Genomic DNA, 21,628 nt, shown 5'->3' on the forward strand with positions numbered 1-21,628 from the left:
GGAGCGGGTGTGTGCCCTGGGGAGTATTTCAAGATTGAGGGTTGCCTGGAAGGAAGCTGGTTTCTCCAGGCCTGAAAGGAGCTGAGCCAGTGAACCGTGGAGAGCTCTGGGCTGGGCAGCGGGGTGGCAGAGGCGGGGCCAGGCGGCTGGATGGCTCCGCCCTGCGCTGGTGGGGAGCCAGCTGTTGTAGAGCAGAGCTCTAGTGCACGCCCAGGAGGAGGGCGGGGACCAGCCCAGGAGGCGGAGACCTGGGAGGGGCAGGTCCCTGCCAGGAACAGGTTCCTAACCCCACTCCTGGCTTTACAGAGGCAGAGCAGGTGAGGGAGAGCAGTTTGCCTAGAGGTGCCCCTTTCAGGCACCCACTGCTAAGCATCCCTCCACTCCTTCTGGCCAAGATTTGGAAACGATGCTCTCACCACTGAGAAAACTGGCTAGGGCTGGATTCTGCTTGCTTATCCATTTATTTTGTAATTTATTCCTCCGTAATAGCACATACTGAGCTTCCTCATTCCTTTTTATAGCAGCGTGGTGTCCCTTTTTATGGATGCGCCATGCTTTAATCAGCCTCCTGTTGATGGACATACAGGTTTCCTCTAATTTTCTGCTATTACAAATTATGCTACAGGAATGACCTTATACATAGGTTACTTTACACATTTGCAAGGACATCTGTAGGAGCAGAATTGCTGAGTCAGTGGCAATGTGCAAAAATAATTTTGATATATGTTGCTAAATTGCCCTTTTGTTCTACCAGTGATGGATGATAGTTTCAACCAGGTACTTGTCTGGCCATTTTCTCCAAATCTTAATTTGAGAAATCAAGAGGTAGGTATAGCAGAGGATCCACTAAAAGGCTATGGCATCCCTAGAGGGAACTGTGACTGTCCTGTGGACCAGCAGTCACCAACTGGTGGTCCGTGGACCATTGGTGGTCTGTAGACTACCAGTGGTCCATGAGGTCCAAAAGGTTGGGGACCTCTGCTTTGAACTCTGGGCTTCTGGGATGTTCTCTGCATGGAATCTCCCCTATAGATGGAGAATCTTCTTCAGAGGCATGCAGTTAGGAACCAGTGGCTTTATTTTGTTATTCTTTTTTATTAAAAAACTAGAGACCTGATGCATGAAGATTCGTGCAAGAATAGGCCTTCCTTCCCCTGGCTGCTGGCACTGCCTTTGCTCTGGCTGGAGCTGCCTTCCGAATCTTGCCTCTTGTTGTGTCAATTTGCATATTCCCTCCTTATTGGCTGTGGGCGCCGCCATCTTTGTTGCGGAGTTATGCTCAATTTGCATATTCTGGTGTGGGGTTTTTTTGTGTGTTTTTTTTTATAGGATATATTTTTATTAATTTCAGAGAGAGGAAGGGAAAGGGAGAGAGAGATAGAAACATCAATGATGAGAGAGAATCATGGATCGGCTGCCTCTGCAAGCCCCCTTTTGGGGATCAAGCCTGCAACCTGGGCATGTACCCTGACCAGAAACTGAACCAAGACCTCCTGGTTCATAGGTTGACACTCAAGCTGTGAGTCCCACTGGCCAGGCTGGAACCAGTGGCTTTGAGTTATGACTAACTGAGGTGGGCCTGAGAGTGAGGAATTAGTGGCATCCCCAGGTAGGTCTGACAGTGCCTTCGTGGCGGGAGAAAGAGCTCTGTGAAGAGATGGGACCAAGCACACATTCCTGGACGCATTTTGGATTGTCACGTAGCTCCCTGAGGCTTGTGGCTGCCTCCTGGGGCAGTGGTGAGGGTCCAATTCACTCTGTAGCTATTTGCTGGGCACCTAGATGAGTAGTGGGGCCTGATCCTCACCCAGTTGAAGGGGAAGGAAAATGAACCAGTCACATTAAGCACTATCGCTTGAGCCATCATAAAAGTACACTTGACCTCTGGCCCTGCACACTGTAGCCCCGAATTCTCCTCCCACCCAAGTCACTTTTGCTGTAGGTAGCAGGAATATGGTGGTCACTAGATTGGAGTGTACAGTGTAGTGGGGGAGGCAGCAAATTACACCAAGCGGTATAAATTCACCTGCCCGGCGGTGAGGTCTGCAGATAAGCTGGCATATGTGAGAAAACCCCAGAAAGTGCCGATACTACACCTGTTCAAGGATTTGCCTTGCTGACAAGCAAGTCTGCTTCCTACCTCAACTCTTCACTTGGTTGCTAGGTTCTTCTGGGGTCATGTTAAATAAAATGCCTTCAAGATGGAGAAAACCAAATGTGGTTCTATGGAAATTAGGAGCATGTGGAAATGCATTATTAAACCGTCTCATCATTTTCTCCTCTGGTCATCTGGGGAAATTCCTTCTTGGTTTAAGAACTTATTATCCACAATGGGTCACGGGTGTGACTTTGTGCCTCATTTTCAATTCTGAAGTTCTGGTAATTTGTCTCGAATCCTGGAAACTGCCTCCCCAACCACTAAACTATAGAAAATAAACTCAAAGGGACGATTTATGGTGCTATAATGGTAGAATGCCTGCTGGTGTGTGTGTGTGTGTGTGTGTGTGTGTGTGTGAGGCTCTTTAAGTCTGTGGAAACAGTGCCTTTATTGATTTTCTCAAACCTGGGAAATTTATGTGCTGGGATGGGGTGGTTGGGTCGCTACAGGGACAAGTCCCAGTCTCCACATGTGCCATGCTCAGGGATCACGGCCCTGTTTTTCAGATGACTTTGAAAAATTGCTCCTGGCCGAGTCCCTCCTGGAGCAGTGTTTGAAGGAGAACAATGCCAAGATAAAAGACTTCATCCCTTTGCTGGAGAAGAATGAGCCAAAGATGAATGAAGCCAAAAACTACCTGAGTAGTATCCTCAACCATGGGAAGCTGTCGGTATGTTGTCAGCCCTCCGAGTCTGGGACCACCTTTCCTCTCCTGCCTCCTACCTGCTCTCAACCTCCCGGAGTTATTCCATCACCTGGGCAGCATGTGTCCCTTAGGGTTGGCCTTGTGCTGTTCAGTACAGTAGCCACCCGCTACATATACACTTGAAATGTGGCTAATCCAAATTGAGACGTGCTATAAGTGTAAAACATTACGCTGGAGTTTGGAGACTTAGTGTAAAACAGCATTAATACTTTACACTGATTACATGTTCAAATGATAGGTTGAATTGAGTTGAATAAAATTATTAAAATTAATTTGACCCTTTCTAATGTGTCTAGAACATTTTATTAGAAAATTTAAGTCACACATATGGCTTAAATTATATTTCTATTGGACAGTGCTTAGTTGACCTAGTATGTCCCTGGTCCTGTGTGCTCTGTGGGGGGTCTCAGGGAAATAGTGAGCCCAAGATCTAGTTGGAAACAGGCAAACATGCAGAGCTGGCTAGTGACGGAAGAGCTCAACAACAACGCAATCCAGTTTAAGGCCAAGTGCATTTATTGAGCACCTACTGTATGCAAGACACCGAGGAAAGTATAGTCACAGCTTTCTCTAGACCTGTAGATTGGGCATGATCTGGAAGCTGGTTATAAAATGCAAAAATCTGAATCAGAATCTGCATTTAAGAAGCTCTCTGTGTGATTATTGCACATTAACACTTGCGACTGTTCTAGATTAACAGAGCATCCTGAGCTATAGTAGAAGTATTGATGTGTCATTAGAGTCCCAAAGAAGATATAATCTTTCTAGAAATGTTCTAAAGTAATGTATTTATTAACCTAAGCATTTGATTACAACCTACTATGTGCAAGGCATTGTGTTATGTACTTTGAGAGCAATAAAGATGAGTTCAGCATGGACCCTGTCCTGTGGGAGGTTGCAGGTCTCCTGGGAAGATAATTCCTATCAGCACACTGTCCAGGGTGGACTCTGGCACAAGCCACAGGCATGTGTACATGTGCAGCCAAGTCCGAGGGGAACAGTCCTGGGGGTGAGGTAGGCGTCAACTCGGAGATGGTAATACTGCTAGAATTGGACCTGGGGAGGGCTGGGCCTTGAAGTGGGAGGGAGATGGATACACAGAGATAGGACAGAGCGACAGAGCATTCCAAGCTCAGGAAGCAGTGTGTAATCTAAGCATTCCTCTTATAAGAGTTACATTAAAATGTGTCAATTAGGAAGAGTAAAAGGGAATGGTGGGTGATTAGTTTATAAAAGTACAGTGTGGGTCCGGAGAATGGGGACTGGAACAGGACTGGAACACCACACCAAGAAGCACCCGGCTTTTTCTGTAAGGAGTACTGGAAGTTTAAGGTTACTGCCTTTAGACTCATTACTGGGATGGGGTTGTTGAGGCTCTGAGAAATTTTGTATTGAAATAAAATAGCTGCGTGACCCTGAGCATGTCCTCTGACCTCTTGGGCCCTCCAGTTCCCCTTCTACTAATCAAAAGGGTTGGACATGATTGGTGAGTCCCAAGCTCTTTTCACTAAGGCCTCTCTTAATTTTTTTCTTTCCAGTAGAAATCATTAAATATTTAAAAATTGTTTTAAAAACAAGTAAGACTTTGGCTTCTGATAATAAATTCACTACATAAACAAGTAGTTTGAATAATAAATAAAAGTCCTTGTTTGCCACCCCTCAAAACCCTACCCCATTCCCATCCCCATAGTTGAGCACTGGCCATCGTTGGGCGTGTGTCCCACACTCCTTTCTCTGTGTGTTTACAAACGCGTACACACATGTAAAGCTTTCTTTTCTTATTGGAGTCACAGGCTACATCTTTGAAAAGTTGCTTTTTGGTACTGAGAACTTTCACTTGGAACTTTCTCCATGCCAATGCCTCTTCCTTTGTATTGGCCTAATAGTATACACATGTATTGTTGTGGAAAAACTGTTTTGTTTATTTTATGCCAGAGGCTCAGTGCACGGAATTCGTGCACTGGTGGGGAACAAATTGGCCCACTGTGGGAGCACCTCTCATCCCAGCCAGCCAAGTGGCACTCCCACTGTGGGAGCACACTGACCTCTAGGGGGAAGCTCCTGTGTTAAGTGTCTGCCCCTTGGTGGTCCATGCGTGTGACTAGTCGACTGGTCGTTCTGGTCATGCCGCCTTCGGTCGCTGGGCTTTTATTAAATAGGATTGCAAATTTTACCATGCTTTATTCATCAAAGACATACAGAGTCACTGATAACTCTGAGAAATTCCCTGTTATCCAGACCAAAGCCAAAAAAATTAACTTTGATCAGGCAAAATAAAACATTAAAAGTAGTTTCTGGGGTTCTCTATCTTACCCAAAGGCTGGAGTATGGCTGAGGAGGGGGTAATTTTTCCTGGCAGCAGATGAAATCCCAGGTGGATTCCTGTATAGTAACTGTGATGGACGAGCAGAGTGGAGAGGGCGGGTCCTGGGGCATCTCCTCAAGGTAGTTTGAAACCTACTCTCGGTGACCTGTAGGACCCTGCCCAGCTCAGTTCTGTGGAGGTCGGTGAAAATAACCATTTGTCCTAACTAGCTATCCTCTGAGCGCCAGGCATTGCACCATCTCCTGGGTGCCTCTGATGACCCTCTCAGTGGCATTTCCTAGTACCCCCATTTTCCAGGTGAAGAAAGGTTAGTCACTTAGCCAAGGACCATGGGAGCAGCTCCAGGACTTACACGCAGGCCTGTTTGTCTGCACCTCTCAAGTCCTCATGCTCTTTGCTACTTTTCATTCTACGTCCTGGAATGGAAATAAAACAATGACAGAGAGGCTCATATTAATGTTAGTGATGATGGTGGCACTTTAGCTTTTATAGGTTCCATTTTGCCTCTGAGAAGCATTTCTTCATCTCTCCTCTCCTCTTACCTGGGTATTCACATGTGGTCGTTCTTCCCTTCTCATTGACAGAGACAATGAGGCACAAGACTAGGCGACAGGCCTGCTCCATAGCAGGGGGACTGTTCCCCAGACGGAGCGACTTCCAGCATAGCCTCCTTCCAGTGGGCCCGGGCTCTGTGGTTCCCTGACTATTGGGTTGACAGGCCAACAACATTTCAAATTCAAATGTACAGGTCCCACAGAGGGTAGCCACCTTTCAAATCTGCCAAATATTGATATTAAAAAAAAACCCAGCACAACAAAGCAAAACTGTACCATATTCTATTACCATCATAACACCATAAGGCAAGACGAATATGCTTTCCGAATTAAGGGCAGCTTTTTAAATAGTATAAATTCATCTTTATGGCCCTTAATTTGTCCCCAGCTAGGTGGAAGCTTTGTTGTAAATTGTCATTGTTCCACCAGCAACCACCTAGCGCCACCCTATCATCACGCCCTGAAACTTGTCCTTCGGAACTTAGCTACGCGCTTCCCCAGTTACAGGATAATAATAATAATCACTCATGCCCTGTATTATCATGCTTCTTTCTAAAGAAAAGTTCAAAGCTCTTTTCTAGACTTTGCCCTATGAATGCTCTTGGCATTGCTGTGATGGGAGGTGAGGAGTAGGTGTTAGATCTGGCCCTCATGATGGGAGAACGAGGACGAGCAAGGAGGAAACATGCCTGTGGCTTGAAACCAATGCAGGGAGCAGCAGAGATGTTGCCCCTCTTCGAGGAGCCCTGGGCTGCATGCCCCTGGGGAGGGGGGTAATGTCTGGCTCTGGCCCAGGGAGGGGGTGGCCTACTGGGGAGACCAGCGAGTGCCCTTGAAAAATCCAGCCTTTGAGAGTTAATCAGTAGTCAGTGGGCCAGGCTTGCAGGAGCTGACTGGGCCCATTTGGTAGGGGCATTGTAGGAATTCAGCAGAAGGGAGCTCCCGGGGAATCAGGGAGGCTTCTAGGAGGAGGTGAAGGCCTTTTCTGTGGAGGCTTCTAGGAGGAGGTGGGCCTGAGCAAGACCCCAAAGGATGGAGGAGGAACTGGGCAGCTTGAGGGAAGGGGAGACTGTTTCAGATAGGCGGCCTGTGTGAGCAAAGGCAAAGGTACCATAGAATGTGTATTTACAGAAACCAAAAAGGACCATGAGGAAGGAGAATTTGGCTGTGCCATGCTCTGTTCTCTCAGTTGGCTTCTGAGAGGGCAGTCGACGGTGGGGAGTGGTGGAAGCTTCCCTTGCGCTCTGTCACTGTGCCCCAGGGTCTGTCACTGTGCCCCAGAGTCTGTCACTCTGTCCCAGGGTCTGTCACTGTACCCCAGGGTCTGTCACTGTGCCCCAGGGTCTGTCACTGTGCCCCAGGGTCTGTCACTGTGCCCCAGAGTCTGTCACTCTGTCCCAGGGTCTGTCACTGTACCCCAGGGTCTGTCACTGTGCCCCAGAGTCCGTCACTGTGCCCCAGGGTCTGTCACTGTACCCCAGAGTCTGTCACTCTGTTCCAGGGTCTGTCACTCTGTCCCAGGGTCTGTCACTGTACCCCAGGGTCTGTCACTGTGCCCCAGAGTCTGTCACTGTGCCCCAGGGTCTGTCACTCTGTCCCAGAGTCTGTCACTGTGCCCGAGTCCGTCACTGTGCCCCAGAGTCTGTCACTCTGTCCCAGGATCTCTCACTGTACCCCAGAGTCTGTCACTGTGCCCCAGGGTCTGTCACTGTACCCCAGAGTCTGTCACTGTGCCCCAGGGTCTATCACTATGCCCCAGGGTCTGTCACTGTACCCCAGGGTCTGTCACTCTGTCCCAGAGTCTGTCACTGTGCCCCAGGGTCTGTCACTGTACCCCAGGGTCTGTCACTGTGCCCCAGAGTCTGTCACTGTGCCCCAGGGTCTGTCACTGTACCCCAGGGTCTGTCACTGTGCCCCAGAGTCTGTCACTGTGCCCCAGAGTCTGTCACTGTACCCCAGAGTCTGTCACTCTGTCCCAGGGTCTGTCACTCTGTCCCAGGGTCTGTCACTGTGCTCCATAGTCTGTCACTCTGTCCCAGAGTCTGTCACTGTGCCCCAGAGTCCGTCACTGTGCCCCAGAGTCTGTTACTCTGTCCCAGGATCTGTCACTGTGCCCCAGGGTCTGTCACTGTGCCCCAGAGTCTGTCACTCTGTCCCAAGGTCTGTCACTGTGCCCCAGAGTCTGTCACTCTGTCCCAGGGTCTGTCACTGTACCCCAGAGTCTGTCACTCTGTCCCAGAGTCTGTCACTGTGCCCCAGAGTCTGTCACTGTGCCCCAGGATCTGTCACTGTGCCCCAGAGTCTGTCACTCTGTCCCAGGGTCTGTCACTGTACCCCAGAGTCTGTCACTCTGTCCCAGAGTCTGTCACTGTGCCCCAGAGTCTGTCACTGTGCCCCAGAGTCTGTCACTGTGCCCCAGGGTCTGTCACTGTGCCCCAGAGTCTGTCACTCTGTCCCAGGGTCTGTCACTCTGTCCCAGGGTCTGTCACTGTACCCCAGAGTCTGTCACTGTGCCCCAGGGTCTGTCACTCTGTCCCAGAGTCTGTCACTGTACCCCAGAGTCTGTCACTGTGCCCCAGAGTCTGTCACTGTGCCCCAGAGTCTGTCACTCTGTTCCAGGGTCTGTCACTCTGTCCCAGGGTCTGTCACTGTACCCCAGAGTCTGTCACTCTGTCCCAGAGTCTGTCACTGTGCCCCAGAGTCTGTCACTGTGCCCCAGAGTCTGTCACTGTGCCCCAGGGTCTGTCACTGTGCCCCAGAGTCTGTCACTCTGTCCCAGGGTCTGTCACTCTGTCCCAGGGTCTGTCACTGTACCCCAGAGTCTGTCACTGTGCCCCAGAGTCTGTCACTGTGCCCCAGAGTCTGTCACTCTGTTCCAGGGTCTGTCACTCTGTCCCAGGGTCTGTCACTGTGCCCCAGAGTCTGTGCCCCAGAGTCTGTCACTGTACCCCAGAGTCTGTCACTGTGCCCCAGAGTCTGTCACTGTGCCCCAGAGTCTGTCACTGTGCTCCAGAGTCTGATCGCCCTGCAGGGAGTCAGCGGCAGCTTCTTCCTGCGGAGACAGGCTGGGTCGGGAACCAGTGCTACTTCTCCAGGGAGCTCTATGGACAGAACCGACACTGCTGGTGGGACAGTGCCTGCAGCCTGGCCAAAGGGGCGGTGGGCCTGCTGAGCATAGAAAGGAAGACAGCAGACTGGAGTGGGGAGCCCCAAAGGTGGGAGATCTTGAAGCCAGGCCGGCCCACGTTGAAGGCCATGATTGTGGGGCAGAGCCAACGAGACCTCCTCCAGGCCTGAGAGCCCTTGTATGGGATGCAGGCTTGGGCATAAGCAGCACTTGGAAAAGTGAAGCAGAGAGAACGGGTTTGAATTCAGGCATTTGATGGGGTTTATTTTTATTACCTGTTTCTGATAAGATGGGATGGTGGTCCGTCAGGCCTTCACTCTCCTCCTCTCTTCTGTCCCACGCTACTGATGTCGCCTTCTTCCCCACAAAGGTCCTGCTGTGGGTGGGGGCTTCCGCTTGAGGCCTGTCACCTGCATGGTTCTCTCCAAGGTCTTCCACCTAATTGTATATATTTGTGTATATTTATGCACCCCTACCCCAAATTATATCAGGCCCCCCAAAACGGGGCTGGTCCCTGGCTCCTCTCTTGCATTGAGAACAAGTGTCTGAACTCTTGAGTGCCAGCCTTTGCCGCAGCCTCTGGGGGCGGCAGGAGAGAGAAGGCGGCCCAGTCTGCAGGCTGCCTGCAGTGGAGCAGAGTGCATACAACACACACGTGAAACAGTCAGGGGACTCCTGAGAGAATTTCAATACGAATGTCAAGAATTTCAATAAGAAGCTGTTTGTCTCAGTGGATAGAGCGTCGGTCTGAGAACTGGAAGGTCCCAGGTTCGATTCCTGTCAAGGGCATGTACATTGGTTGCGGGCACATCCCCAATAGGGGGCATGCAGGAGGCAGCTGGTCGATGTTTCTCTCTCATCGATGTTTCTAGCTATCTCTCTCCCTTCCTCTCTGTAAAAAAATCAATAAAATATATTTAAGAAGAAGAAGAAGAAGAAGAAGAAGAAGAAGAAGAAGAAGAAGAAGAATTTCAATAAGTAGGCCATGGACTGCAGGTGTGGAGAGAAGGGAGCCCAGGGCATGTGCTTGAAGGTCAGGAAAGGCTTCCTGCAGGAGGTCTCTGAGCAGGGTCTTAGGCACATTGTCACGGCTCCAGTGAGAGGGTGCTCCTCCTTCCTGTTGGGGTGGGTGAGGCAGGGACTTTGGGCCGGGAGCCTGCTCATGTGGTCCTTGTCCTTCCAGCCGAGGTACATGTGTGAGGCCATGCTGATCCTGGGCAAGCTGCATTATGTGGAGGGCTCCTACCGGGACGCCATCAGCATGTACGCGCGGGCCGGGATCGATGACATGTCCATGGAGAACAAGCCCCTGTATCAGATGCGGCTGCTGGCAGAGGCCTTTGTCATCAAAGGTAGGTGTGGGCCCCGCAGGGACTCCCCACTCACGCCCTGCTCATCACACTCAGCTTCCCTGGTGCCAGGAGCAGGCAGTCGCTGTAGGGCAGCAGATGCTGGGTTGAGGGTGAGCCTGCCAAGGCTGATGTCCAAGATACGTCACCTTTGGGTAGTGCCCATACTGCTAGGTGGACACCAGGAGGGCATGCTGGCTAATGGCAGGCAACAGGCTGAATGTTAGAAGACTCAGGTTCCCACCCAGGCTCTGTCGACAACTAGCTACCCACTGTGTGCCTTTGCGCAAATCCCCTCTTCCCCTTTCTTGGCTGCAGCTGACTGATCCGTAGGCAGGGCTGTCATGCCTGCCCTCGCAGGGTGACCGTGACCGAGAGGAATTGGTTGTGTGACCAGGTTGAGAAAGGCTTAAAAACGCGCCATCCCATTGTCAGGCTGGTGCTGGTGGCTGGCAGTGCCTACCAGTTAGGTGCTTGATGGTACAGAACAGCCTGTCCCTGCTCAGGTGTTGGTTGGGCACCTGGCGTGAGTGGCCCGGGGCGGGAGGTGGTGGCAGGACCCAGGGGTGGGCAGGTCAGAACCAGTTCCTAGGGTGAGGGGTGCTCTGGTGGAGACCCCGGCACACAGGGTCAGTGATGTAGGAATTTTACCATAGAGGGGGCTGTGAATGGCCCAATAGTGCCTTTGAACGGACCCCGAAGGTGTTTCATGTTAGTGGAAGTCCCTCCACCCCCCAAATTTTGTGCTTCAGGCTCCTCCTTTTCGGGATGCAGAAGCGCTGGGATCACAGAGCCTGAGGCGTGGCCCTCTGTCCGGGAATCTTGAATGCATGATCCTCTCCCTATTTCAGCACCAACCAATCCCCAGAGAAAAGTCTAGAAACTTCTGTGGCCCTGTGGGGATTTGGTGTCCGGCATTGGCAGACTGTATGTTACCCTCTTTCCAACGTAGAGAGAGACGTTCTCTCCATCTTACCTATGGGGAAACTGAGGCCCAGAGAAGCTCTGTACCTGGTTCAACATTGCCCAGAGGTGTGAGGTGAAGCCAGGACAGGAACCTCCACTCTCTGATGTCGGCCTTGGAATATGAGTCCCCACCCCCATTCCTCCGTCCCCCTTGGGTCCTGGGGCATTGGCTGTGATGTCTGTGCAGGGCATAGCCTCCTGGTCCCTGGCTGATGGGGCTACCTGATGGCTGTCGTCCACTGCTGGGGCCCGGACCCCTTCCCCCGAGGAGAGACTGTTCCCGCCATCCCAGGAAATCTGCCGAGAACGTCACCCCGGACAGACCCAGCACCTGCCTGCAGAGGGCAGGTTCCCCTCTGAGGTGGTCCAGTCTGTGGGCTTTTCCTCCCTTTGCTCTCTCGTTCCCTTCTCTGGGCCCCCTGCACAGGCCAGTCTCGGGGGGTGATCTTCATTTGGCGTTTGGGTCCGTTGGGCCTCTTGGAAACCACTTCCGCCACAGACTTCCCGAACCTAACACCTCTCCTTGGGGGTCCTTTCCAGCACTTTTTTTCCTGTAGAACTGGCTCGGTGCCTACTGCTCCCTGTCTCCTGCTCTCTACTCTTTCCAGCACGCCTCCAGCTTCTTGGTGGTCAGAGGTCCTGCAGGGGAGGTAAGGAACCGGGCACCGAGGCGCGGACTGCTCGGTCGTGGGCTGTGCCGGCTCCCCGCCCCTCACTGACTGCACGCGGCCTCCACTTGCCTGCATCCTCTCTGCCTGTCCTCCCTGTCCTGTTGCAGTGACTGTGCCTGCTGCTTGGCATGCTGAGGTTCACCTGGCCCTGCGTGTGCTTGATTGAGACCATGCACGTGGCCTCCAGACTATGCATGATGTTGATTTCCCTACGTTTGGGGGTGGGACCCAGTGGGTTTCCCCATGCACAGAATAGGGGATGGATATGGCCGGTCATTGGTCCTGACTCCACTTATGAGCAAGAGGGTGTTTTATTCAGATCGGGCTGCCAAAACAAAATGCTATAGGCTGGTGGCTTAAGCAAAAGTAATTTATTTCTCATGGTTCTGGAGGCTGGGAAGTTCAGCTCTCACAGGGGGAAGGACAATTGGCAAGAAGTTGGATGAGCAAGTGCCTACCAGGCGTACTGAGAAGAACAATTAAGGTCCCTTCCCTTGAGGGAGGCAGGCAGGTGAGCAAAGCCCACAGCTGGTGTGCCCTGACTCTAGGAAACAGCTGCTCAGGGGGAGGGGCTAAGCCTGCAGTGGCAGAACTGGTGAGTCATGAGCTACCTGGTGCCACTATTTCCTGCCCAGTCTCTGCACCACAGGCCATGGTGTCCGTGGAATCTGCTGTTGGAAACACCAGGACACGCAAACACCCCCGAGGTGTCCCGTCTGTAGCTTATTACCAGGGCCTGCTAGGGCGGGACAGTGGGCCTGCTGCCTGGCTGGGGTGCTGTGGCCATGTGGCTGCCCCAGTTCCATTCAGTGGGGACCACTCAGGCCTTAACACCCAAGAGGGGCATTTGTGAAATCCCCTTGGGGCTGCCGCTCCTCAGCAGCCTACTTCCAAACAGGCTGTCACACCTGGGATAGCCTTTTGAGTTGAGTGGTCTGAGGCCCCATTTGCCAGGTTTGGGGTCTGTCTGTCTCTGCCCCCCTGGAACTCCCTAGTAATAAGCCTGTGTGCGTTTGGCATTAGATCACCTTCATGGATGAGAAACTAGAGACAAAGATTGTGTTGATCCAGGGTCCTTAGATCTAGATCCACACCTAGAAGTTTGTCTCTTAAAGCAGCAGACCCCAGGCTCCTCTAAGCACCCCCGGCCCTCAGTTCAATGGGTAAGCCATGGGCGAGGCTGGGGTACACACGCTCCTTGCCCCCAAGCAGCATCTGGTTGTCTAGCAGCATGTGAGAGCCACGGCAGAGGTGACGTCCTGGGATGTCGGGCCTTCCCCGGCCCAGCCCTCGGTCCTCACAGGGGCTGGTCTTCCTGCCTCCTCCTCTACCTTCAGTGGGAGCAGAGAACGTCCAGCCCTGATGATCTCACTTGACCCTCAGCCACTTTGAATTGTCCACAGGGAAGAGGGATCCTTAGCCAAGCTGTGTCATTCAGGGGATACCAGAAGTAAATTTTGCCCCCTCTTGTGGGCCCTACTCTGAGCAGCCCAAAAAGTATCCACCATAGGCTTATATTCTGGAATGTTCCACCAGATGCCCTAAAGTTCCAGCCTCCATAGCCCAAGGTCTCGCCTCAAGACAGAATAGGCTGAATTTTAACAACTGTTGCTATGTATCTCGAATTCCAGTTTCTTAGCTGGAAGGCGTCAGAATTCTCATTCATTCCCCGTACGTGACCTCTACTCCGCCAGTCCTTTACTTCCGCGCTGACATCACACTTGTGGGATCAGTTTCCTTCTAGCCAGACTTACGGTTATAATGACAAAAACGCAACTCCCACTATCTGGAAAAGCAACAACCAAAAGGGGGAGAGACTAGAAACGTGTAGGCTCATGCCACTATGAAGTTGTTGGGATGGGTGGCATCAGGCACAGCTGGATCCAGAAGCCCCGTGTGTTGAGGTCTCTCTCAGCATCTCCAGGTTTGCATGGTCCTGCAACGCGGCACTCACACCCCGAGAAAGAGTGCCTCGGGGTCGTTCCCATCGGCCTGGCTGGGTCTCATGCCCTCTGGGACCCGTGACAGTGACCAGCACCTAGGGTGCCGGGTTGGTGCAGGCGTGGGATTTCCCCACCTGAGTCCTGTGGACCGAGCTGGAGGGATGGCTCCCTCTGGGAAAATCAAGGCGCTGTTACCCGAGTAGGTGAAAGGTTCCGAGGGCAGAGCCTCAGAGCTGAGGCAGCGCTGACTCACCTCAGGTTGCACCAGTAGTAACCGGGCCAGAATGTGACTTGGCTCTCTCTCTGGCTTTTGGGCTCGTCCAGTGAGTACTGGTTTGATTGGGCCGCTGTGTTCCAGAGGGGGGAGCGAGAGAGACCCAGCTGGTGTGGGGAGGAACCACCTGCAGAGGCGTGAGAGCAGTGCCCTCCAGGTTGAGTCCAAAGGGAAATGGAGGCAACTTGTTTAAAGGTGGGGTGTGATCACACCTTCTTGGAGCTAAGAGGGGTGCACGTCGGAGGGAGTGGGTGTCTCTCTATGCTGGTGTTCTAGAACGTCGCCCAGGTAGCCCCACCATGACTGGGGTGGCTTACAATCAGGCCTACCTGTTGGTCAGCGCTGTGTCTGGTCTGTCTGGAGCAGAGGGTTCTGGACCCCAGACTCTAGGACAAGGGCTCTGTGATCCAGGGTGACACGCTGCCCTCTTTTCTGCTGGTCCAAGCCCCAAGGTATTTCCAGCTTTGATGGACATGCGGCGGGATGCTTCAGATCCTGTACTTTTGCCATCTCAAACCTTTCCCATTCATCCCCCAAAAGCCCCAGTGGCACCTCTGAGAGGCCTGTTCCATGGTGAAAGGCTTCCTTTTCCTCACATCTTCCTGTGCCTCTTCCATCTCTAGCACCAACTCGGTGAGGTATGGATGTGGGGAATGACCCTCTTCCCTGAGTGTAATTTGGGGCTGGCTGTGGCCACCCTCTCCCCCATGAGATGTAGGCCCCTTGAAAACCAATGTGCCCTGTGTTTCATCCTAGCCAACCCCTCTCTCTCTCACAGCCCTGCATCAGGGAGGCCACAGTCCATGCTTTGGGCAGGCTTGGCTGCTGGCTGACCAGCCAACGATTGGCCTGGCTGTGGAGAAAAATGGCCCCATTCACCCAAAATGCTGCAGCGAGGTGCTAAATCGTGAAGGTGCTATGAAAGTAAAAATGTAAAAAATACTAAGCAGCCATGAAAATTGTGATTTGCTGTGCTGACCCAGCACAGCCAAGGGTTCTGCAAGCCTGACGGGGGCCGGTAAAGGATGAAGAAAAGACAGACAAGGAGAATAAGCTGGGTCTAGGTGGATCTTCCTTACCTTGCAGAGATCACATGACAGATCCACAGGGCGAGCTGAGCCTTTATTTAATAGTCAGAGGTAAACAAGGTAGTGGTCACCATAGTTACAATGTTCATATGAGTTTCACTTGTTTTGGCAGCACTTGCTGCACCTCCCACAGCCATTAGCTACCCAGGAAGGATCTAGGGAGCGTCATAAGGTCAAGCTTAATTATGCTAAGAGGGCTGTGCCCTCTAAGCTGTGACTTGTTTGCTGGCTTTGCCAGCTGGTCAGTCCGAGGCTTAGCCCTGTACCACTCCCTACAATTTGCAAATTCCCTTCTCGCCCTGCAAGATTTGTTTCTGTTCTCTTTTAGTCAATACATCCCCAGCTATTCTGCTCTCACCTGGGATTTTTGTGGCTTATTAAAAATTTTAAAGAGAAAAGAAAGAGCACCAGATGTCCCCTAGGGCAGATTATGGTGACATATTTGATTCTGTTGTGTGTTTGTTTTTTTATAGTCCTGGAATGGCAGGAATTAGCTGTTTATTTTGGTTTCCTTCTCAGAGGGGCGTGGGCTGTTTGCGCTGCGGGGAAGGAGGTCAGCACTTTTGGTTCTGTAGCCCTGGCCCCAGACTGCGGTCCACGGAGTGGGAGCCTAGCCTCCCGGAGAGAGAGGCATGAGCAGGCGGCTATTGGGGCATCTCAGGAGGAGGCGGGTGCGTGAACTGTGTGCACACCAAGCCTTCGCTGAGTGTCTTTCTGGGCTGCAGGATACAAAACAGGTCAACACGGCAGACAGGCTCCCAGGAGGGGACACCCTGGGGCTGGAGGGAGAAGTCAATGTGCTCGCCCCACACCTTCTGCTGGCCGCCCTTTCCTCCTTGTGGGAGGCTACCCCTGAGAGTAGTCGGTGGGGGTGTGGAATGAGAGCAGGGCTTTGAGGGGTGCAATTGAGAAATCAGCTTCAACACTAGGGTTGTCATTAACTCAGCCATCGGCTACACCATTGGCTACACCTGAGCTAGCCAGCAGCCTGCAATTTGGAACCTCTGACTAATGTGAGGATAAGGAAAGACCTGGAGTCTGGGTCAAGCGAGCAGACAGAATTGAAGCCAGAGACCTGGATCTAGTCTGGACTCTGCCACTTTCAGCTTCGTCATGGTGGTGGAAGGAATCTCTTTGCCCCGAATTTGATTGTTCCTGTGTCGTTCTAGGGAAGAGCTAGCCCCTACCTGAGAGGTCATTGTGAGCATCGCTCAAAAAGGTTTTCTGGCAGCATAGGTGCTGCTCGCTATAATGCCATCTACTCGAATTTTCACAGCGCCCTAGGCCCGTGGTCGGCAAACTGGGGCTCACGAACCGCATGCGGCTCTTTGGCCCCTTGAGTGTGGCTCTTCCACAAAATACCACGGCCTGGGCGAGTCTATTCTGAAGAAGTAGCGTTAGAAGAAATTTAAGTTTAAAAAATTGGGCTCTCAAAAGAAATTTCAATTGTCGTTCTGTTGATATTTGGCTCTGTTGACTAATGAGTTTGCCGTCCACTGCCCTAGGAGGTAGGCATTGCTAATATGTAATCCCATTTTGTGTTTGGGGAAACTTGGATCTCTGTAAACATTTTGAGATCTATCCTTTCATTGTTTTCCAGGTTTTATTTTTTTGTTTGTTTTTTTAAATATATTTTATTGATTTTTCAGATAAGAAGAGAGAGGGATAGAGAATTAGAAACATCGATGAGAGAGAATCATCGATCAGCCGCCTCTTGCATGCCCCCTACTGGGGATGTGCCCGCAACCAAGGCACATGCCCTTGCCCGGAATCGAACCCGGGACCCTTCAGTCCGCAGGCCGACGCTCTATCCACTGAGCCAAACCGGTCCCGGCTGTTTTCCAGTTTTTTACTATTGGTTTATATGTGTGTGTTTTAAACAAAAATAAGTTTATAAATCATATTTTAATATATTATTATTGATTTCAGAGAGGAAGTGAGAAAGATAGAAACATCAATGATGAGAACAATCGCCCAGCGGTCTCCTGCACACCCCCTACTGGGGAGTCGAGCCCGCAACCTGGGCATGTGCTCTACCCGGAACCGAACCGTGACCTCCTGGTTCATGTGTTGATGCTCAATCACTGAGCCACACCAGCCAGACATATTTTTTAAAGTTAATATTTTTATGAAACAGTTTCCAGTACACATCGACTTCACTCCTTAATTTGGCTGCCTAGCAAGCATTTCAGTGTAAGGATCTTTTGCAGCTTAGCAAACTTATTCCATTATTGATACTATAGGTTAACCCCCCCTTTTTTTTTTGTCCACCGATGGACACCTGGCTTGCTTCCACCTTTTGGCTGTTATGAATGATGCTGCTATGAATATGGGTGTGCAAATGTCTCTCCTGGACCTTCCTTTCGATTTTGGGGGGTATAAATACCCAGAAGTGGAGTTGCCAAGTCATACGGTAATTCCATTTTTTAATTTTTTGAGGAACTGCAGGGCTGTTTTTCCGAACCATTTCACATCCCCTCAGGTGCCCACGTTTGTGTATGATTTATGAGGGTTCTTCTCTACCTGGCCTCAAGGCTTCCTCCCTCAGGGCTGAAGCAGCGGCTTGCATTTCTTCCTCTCCCCACCCCAGCCCGGGATCCCCACACTCGCCCCGCCCTCTGAGGGTGCCCTGTGCTGCTGGCTCTGCTGGGTGGGCGAGAGGGTGGGGGCCCGCCCGTGTGGAAAGTTCTAGGCAGAGGAAGCATTGTGCTCTCCACCTCTGCCCCCAGGGTGGGGCTTCTTGGAAGGACAGCTGTCTGGGATGTGATGAGTCACCCCAGGCTGGAGAGGCTGCCGCCAGCCTGGGTGCTGAGCCCAGGGCTGTACCAGCATCAGCCTGCATCCAAACCGAAAGCTAAGGAAAAGAGCAAGCGCTCCTCTCCACCAGGGCCCGCCCTTGGCTGGTGGAGCTGGGTGTTTTCACAGAGGCCCTCGGCCAGCGGGAATCGGGAGGTAGTGCCTGGCACTTCTGGCCCTGGCTTCCTATCTGATTGACAAGCCCCCGGGATCCTCCCAGGGCCTGGTGGCGCTGGAGCGGCCCACCTCCATCTGCATCTGGTGTTGGAGTCCGGCCACGTGGGCAGAAACGCCCAAAGGCAGAGGGCGAAGGGGAACCCACGAGCTGAAGTCCCCAGCACATTTTTTTCTGTCAGATGTTTGTGGGCAGGAAAATGCACCTTTTTATGAATCAAAGAGCAAATAGAAGGCAAAGAAGCCTCTTTTTATGGGTGGAACGGGTGATCCTGGTTGGGAAAAGCCATTGCCAGCCCCAGGAAGCTTCTGTCGTGCATGTTGGAAATTGTTTCCCAGAGACCACCTCAGTGACCGCGCCCCGCTGCTCTCATCCTTCGGTTCCCCGGACTCACAGCTGCTTCCTTAGGAAAGGCGTGCACCCATTAATTTTAGGTAAATCGTCATACAGGAAGGGGCACAGATCGTAAGTGTATAGTGTGATGAGTCGGACAAGTGTAAATACCCACGTAACCAACACCCCAACAAAGACAAAGGCTGTTTCCATCACCCCACGAAGTTCCTCGCCTTTTCCCAGTTGGTCCTCTCCTCACCCCAGGCAGTGATTGGTTGATTCCTATTAATGTAGATTAATTTTCCCCCTTTTTTGAATATTATTTAACTGAACTAATACAGCATGTACCTTTTGATCTGGCTCCTTCTGCACAATATAATCTCTGAGAGATTCGTCTACGTATGTATATCAGGAGTTTGTCTTTTTGTTTGTTTCTGAGTAGCATTCCATTGTAAAAACAATGGTTTGAACAACATAGACTGATGAACAAAAACAGACTCAGAGAAAGAGAAGCACCGAACAGACTTTCAAACCTCAGAGTGAAAATAGGGGAGGGTCGGGGTACAGGGGAAGAGATCAACCAAAGGACTTGTGTGCATGCGTATGGGCCTGGCCAGTGGCCATGGACAACGGGGGTGGGGTGGGGGTGGGGGTGAGAGCATATGTAGGGAGGGGCTTGGGATGGAATTGGGGGAATGAGGACAATTATGTGATACCATAATCAATAATAAAAAAAAATGGGGGGGGGGATAAAAAATAAATAAATAGATAGATAAAATGTCACACACACACAAAAAAGCTAGTTTTGGAACGGAGAGGGAGAAACCCACTGGGCTCTACACTCGGCATGAGTGTGTGTGTTTGTTCACCTACGCTCCCACCCACTCCCTCAGTGCCAGGTGCTGCTCTCCCTGGGTGCAAAGATCAGTCAGAAGTGGGCAGGGAGGACGGCGACCAGGTAGGACAAAGGGGCACGCAAGGAGATGCAGCTGAAACGTCCTGCTGGTTTGAGGTTGGGAGGCCGAAGACGGTTTCGGAGAGGAGGAGGTTTTGCCGTGAGCATTCCAGGACAACAGGGTTCAGAATTCTCGGAGAATTGGGAGCAGGAGGAAAAATGAAGCACAGGAGACCCCACAGACAGATGTTACGAAATTCACTGCTTTGCAGAGACCCCTCAACCGCAGGCCTGGGACAGGCAGCCTGAACCTGCCAGGCCGCTGGCATCGTCTGGACCAGTTCAGGGCCCAGAGCGGGGGCAGGAGGGGAACCAGCCAGCGGCACATCGGGCCGGGGACAGGGTGGCTGTGTTAAGTCAGGTCCACGCTGCCTTCTGGCGTTGGCGGTGTCCTCCTGCCGTCTGCAGTTGGTCTCCCGGGCTAGGTCTCGGGACAGCTTGTGTGTTTTCCCCACCTTCCTGCTGGGCAGACAGGCCACATGACTGAGGAGCAGGGGCTGGGCCAGCATGGGCAGTGGGATGCCTTCTGCCTTCTTTCTGCAGCTCCTCCCCTGCTCCCACTATTTCTCCTCCCCCTTTAGTCCTCTCCAGTGAGGAGCTGAAATGGCTGTGAGTCTTTGGCAGGAAGCAGTTGACACTCAGGGACACAAGTCACTGAGTTTTTGTGTTGACAAGGGCCTTCACGTCCTGTGCTCGCCTCCCCCTAGGCCGGGGCAGCCTGACCTTCAGACCTGCTCACACCCAGCCAGGCAGAGGGCAAGGTCACGGGATCCATAGAGTTGGGCTGTAGCCAAGAAAACAATAATAATTCCTCACCTGGTGATGGCAGAGCACTTTGTACTTTGTCAGACACGATCGGGCTTGCTGTTTTCTTCAGCCAGCCCGTGCTTGCCAAGCACCTACTGTGTGCCAGGTTGTGGAAAGGTGAATGTGGTAAGGTCGATAGCTTTAAGGAGCCTGTAGGCTGGCTGGGCAAATGTGTGAACAGATACATGTAAGAAATGGTGGGGCAGCCGAAACCTGTTTGGCTAGATGGATAGAGCATCGGCCTGCAGACTCAAGGGGCCCAGGTTCAGTTCCAGTCAAGGGCAGGTGCATTGGCTGTGGGCACATCCCCAGTAGGAGGTGTGCAGGAGGCAGCTGGTCGATGTTTCTCTCTCATCGATGTTTCTAACTCTCTATCTCTCTCTTCCTTCCTCTCTTTGAAACATAAATAAAATATATTTTAAAAAAAGAAAAGAAAAGAAATGGTGGGGCAGGTATGTGTCAAGTACAGACCGAGGTCCAAGAAGGAAATGGTTGATTAGACCAGGTATGTTGGGAGGAGCTTCATAGAGGAGACTCAGCGGGGCAGAAGGGGAGAGGTAATTTGGGGTGGATTGGGGGGTGCATTCTAGGCGGAGGGAGCAACTTGAGCAGGGTCAGCAGCTGGGTGCAGGAGTCTGGATGTGGATGAGGCAGTTATGGTGGATGAGACAGCTCAGGCTGCTCTAACAGGTACCACAGGCTTATATGCCACAGACATTTACTTCTCACCGTTCTGGAGGCTGGAAGTCCAAGATCAGTGCACCAGCAATGTCGGGTTGTGGTGAGAGCCCTCTTCCAGGTTGTAGACTGCCAACTTTCACGGTTTGCCCACGTGGTGGAAGGAGGGAGGGAACTCTCTGGGGCCTTTTTTTTTAAAATATTTTTTTTATTATATTTGTACATATACCCTTGCCCCTTCCCTCCCGTACATACCCTCCCTCCCTCTGGGGCCTTTTTTATAAGGGCCCTATCCCATTAGTGAGGGGTTCACCCTCAGACCTAATCACCTCCCAAAGACCCAACACCATCAGCATATGGATTTGGGGGGTGGGGGGACATAATACCCGATCTACAGAACATGGCCAGAGGCGAGGCTGGAGAGGTGGCAGGGATGGATCTCGGAGGGCCCGGAAAGCAGCGTTAGGAGGTTGGACTTCAGTCTGTAGCAGTGGGCACTCCTGGAGGGCTGAAAGTCAGCCTGGCAGGATCGCCCTGGGAGCCATGTGCGGGATAGGTGAGAGGGAGGCTGGAGGCAGGGAGGCCAGCTAGGAGACTGATGTGGCATCCTCTTGAGAAGTGGATAGTCAGGGAAGGGAGGGGAGGACATGGTTATCAGTCAGATGGGGTGGGGGGAGGGGATTAGGGCAGGAGAGAGCTGAGGGTTCTGTTCTTACAGTTCC

The 21,628-nt window shown here is 51.9% G+C and overlaps 1 protein-coding gene across 2 annotated transcripts in view; it reads left to right on the forward strand.

The window, feature by feature from the left end:
• Positions 1-21,628, forward strand: part of TTC7A (tetratricopeptide repeat domain 7A) — a 106,690-nt gene that overhangs the window by 7,006 nt on the left and 78,056 nt on the right. The window contains exons 2-4 of one of the 2 annotated variants that reach the window (XM_084901001.1): positions 2,665-2,828; positions 10,055-10,223; positions 11,744-11,836. In XM_084901001.1, the coding sequence (XP_084757127.1) occupies positions 2,665-2,828; positions 10,055-10,223; positions 11,744-11,836 (426 nt within the window). The remainder of the gene's footprint in view (positions 1-2,664; positions 2,829-10,054; positions 10,224-11,743; positions 11,837-21,628) is intronic. The other variant, XM_084901002.1, reaches the window with a different exon arrangement.

Source organism: Pipistrellus hanaki, assembly GCF_964339955.1.
Source record: "Pipistrellus hanaki genome assembly, chromosome: 12".
In the NCBI taxonomy this organism is placed as follows: domain Eukaryota; kingdom Metazoa; phylum Chordata; class Mammalia; order Chiroptera; family Vespertilionidae; genus Pipistrellus; species Pipistrellus hanaki.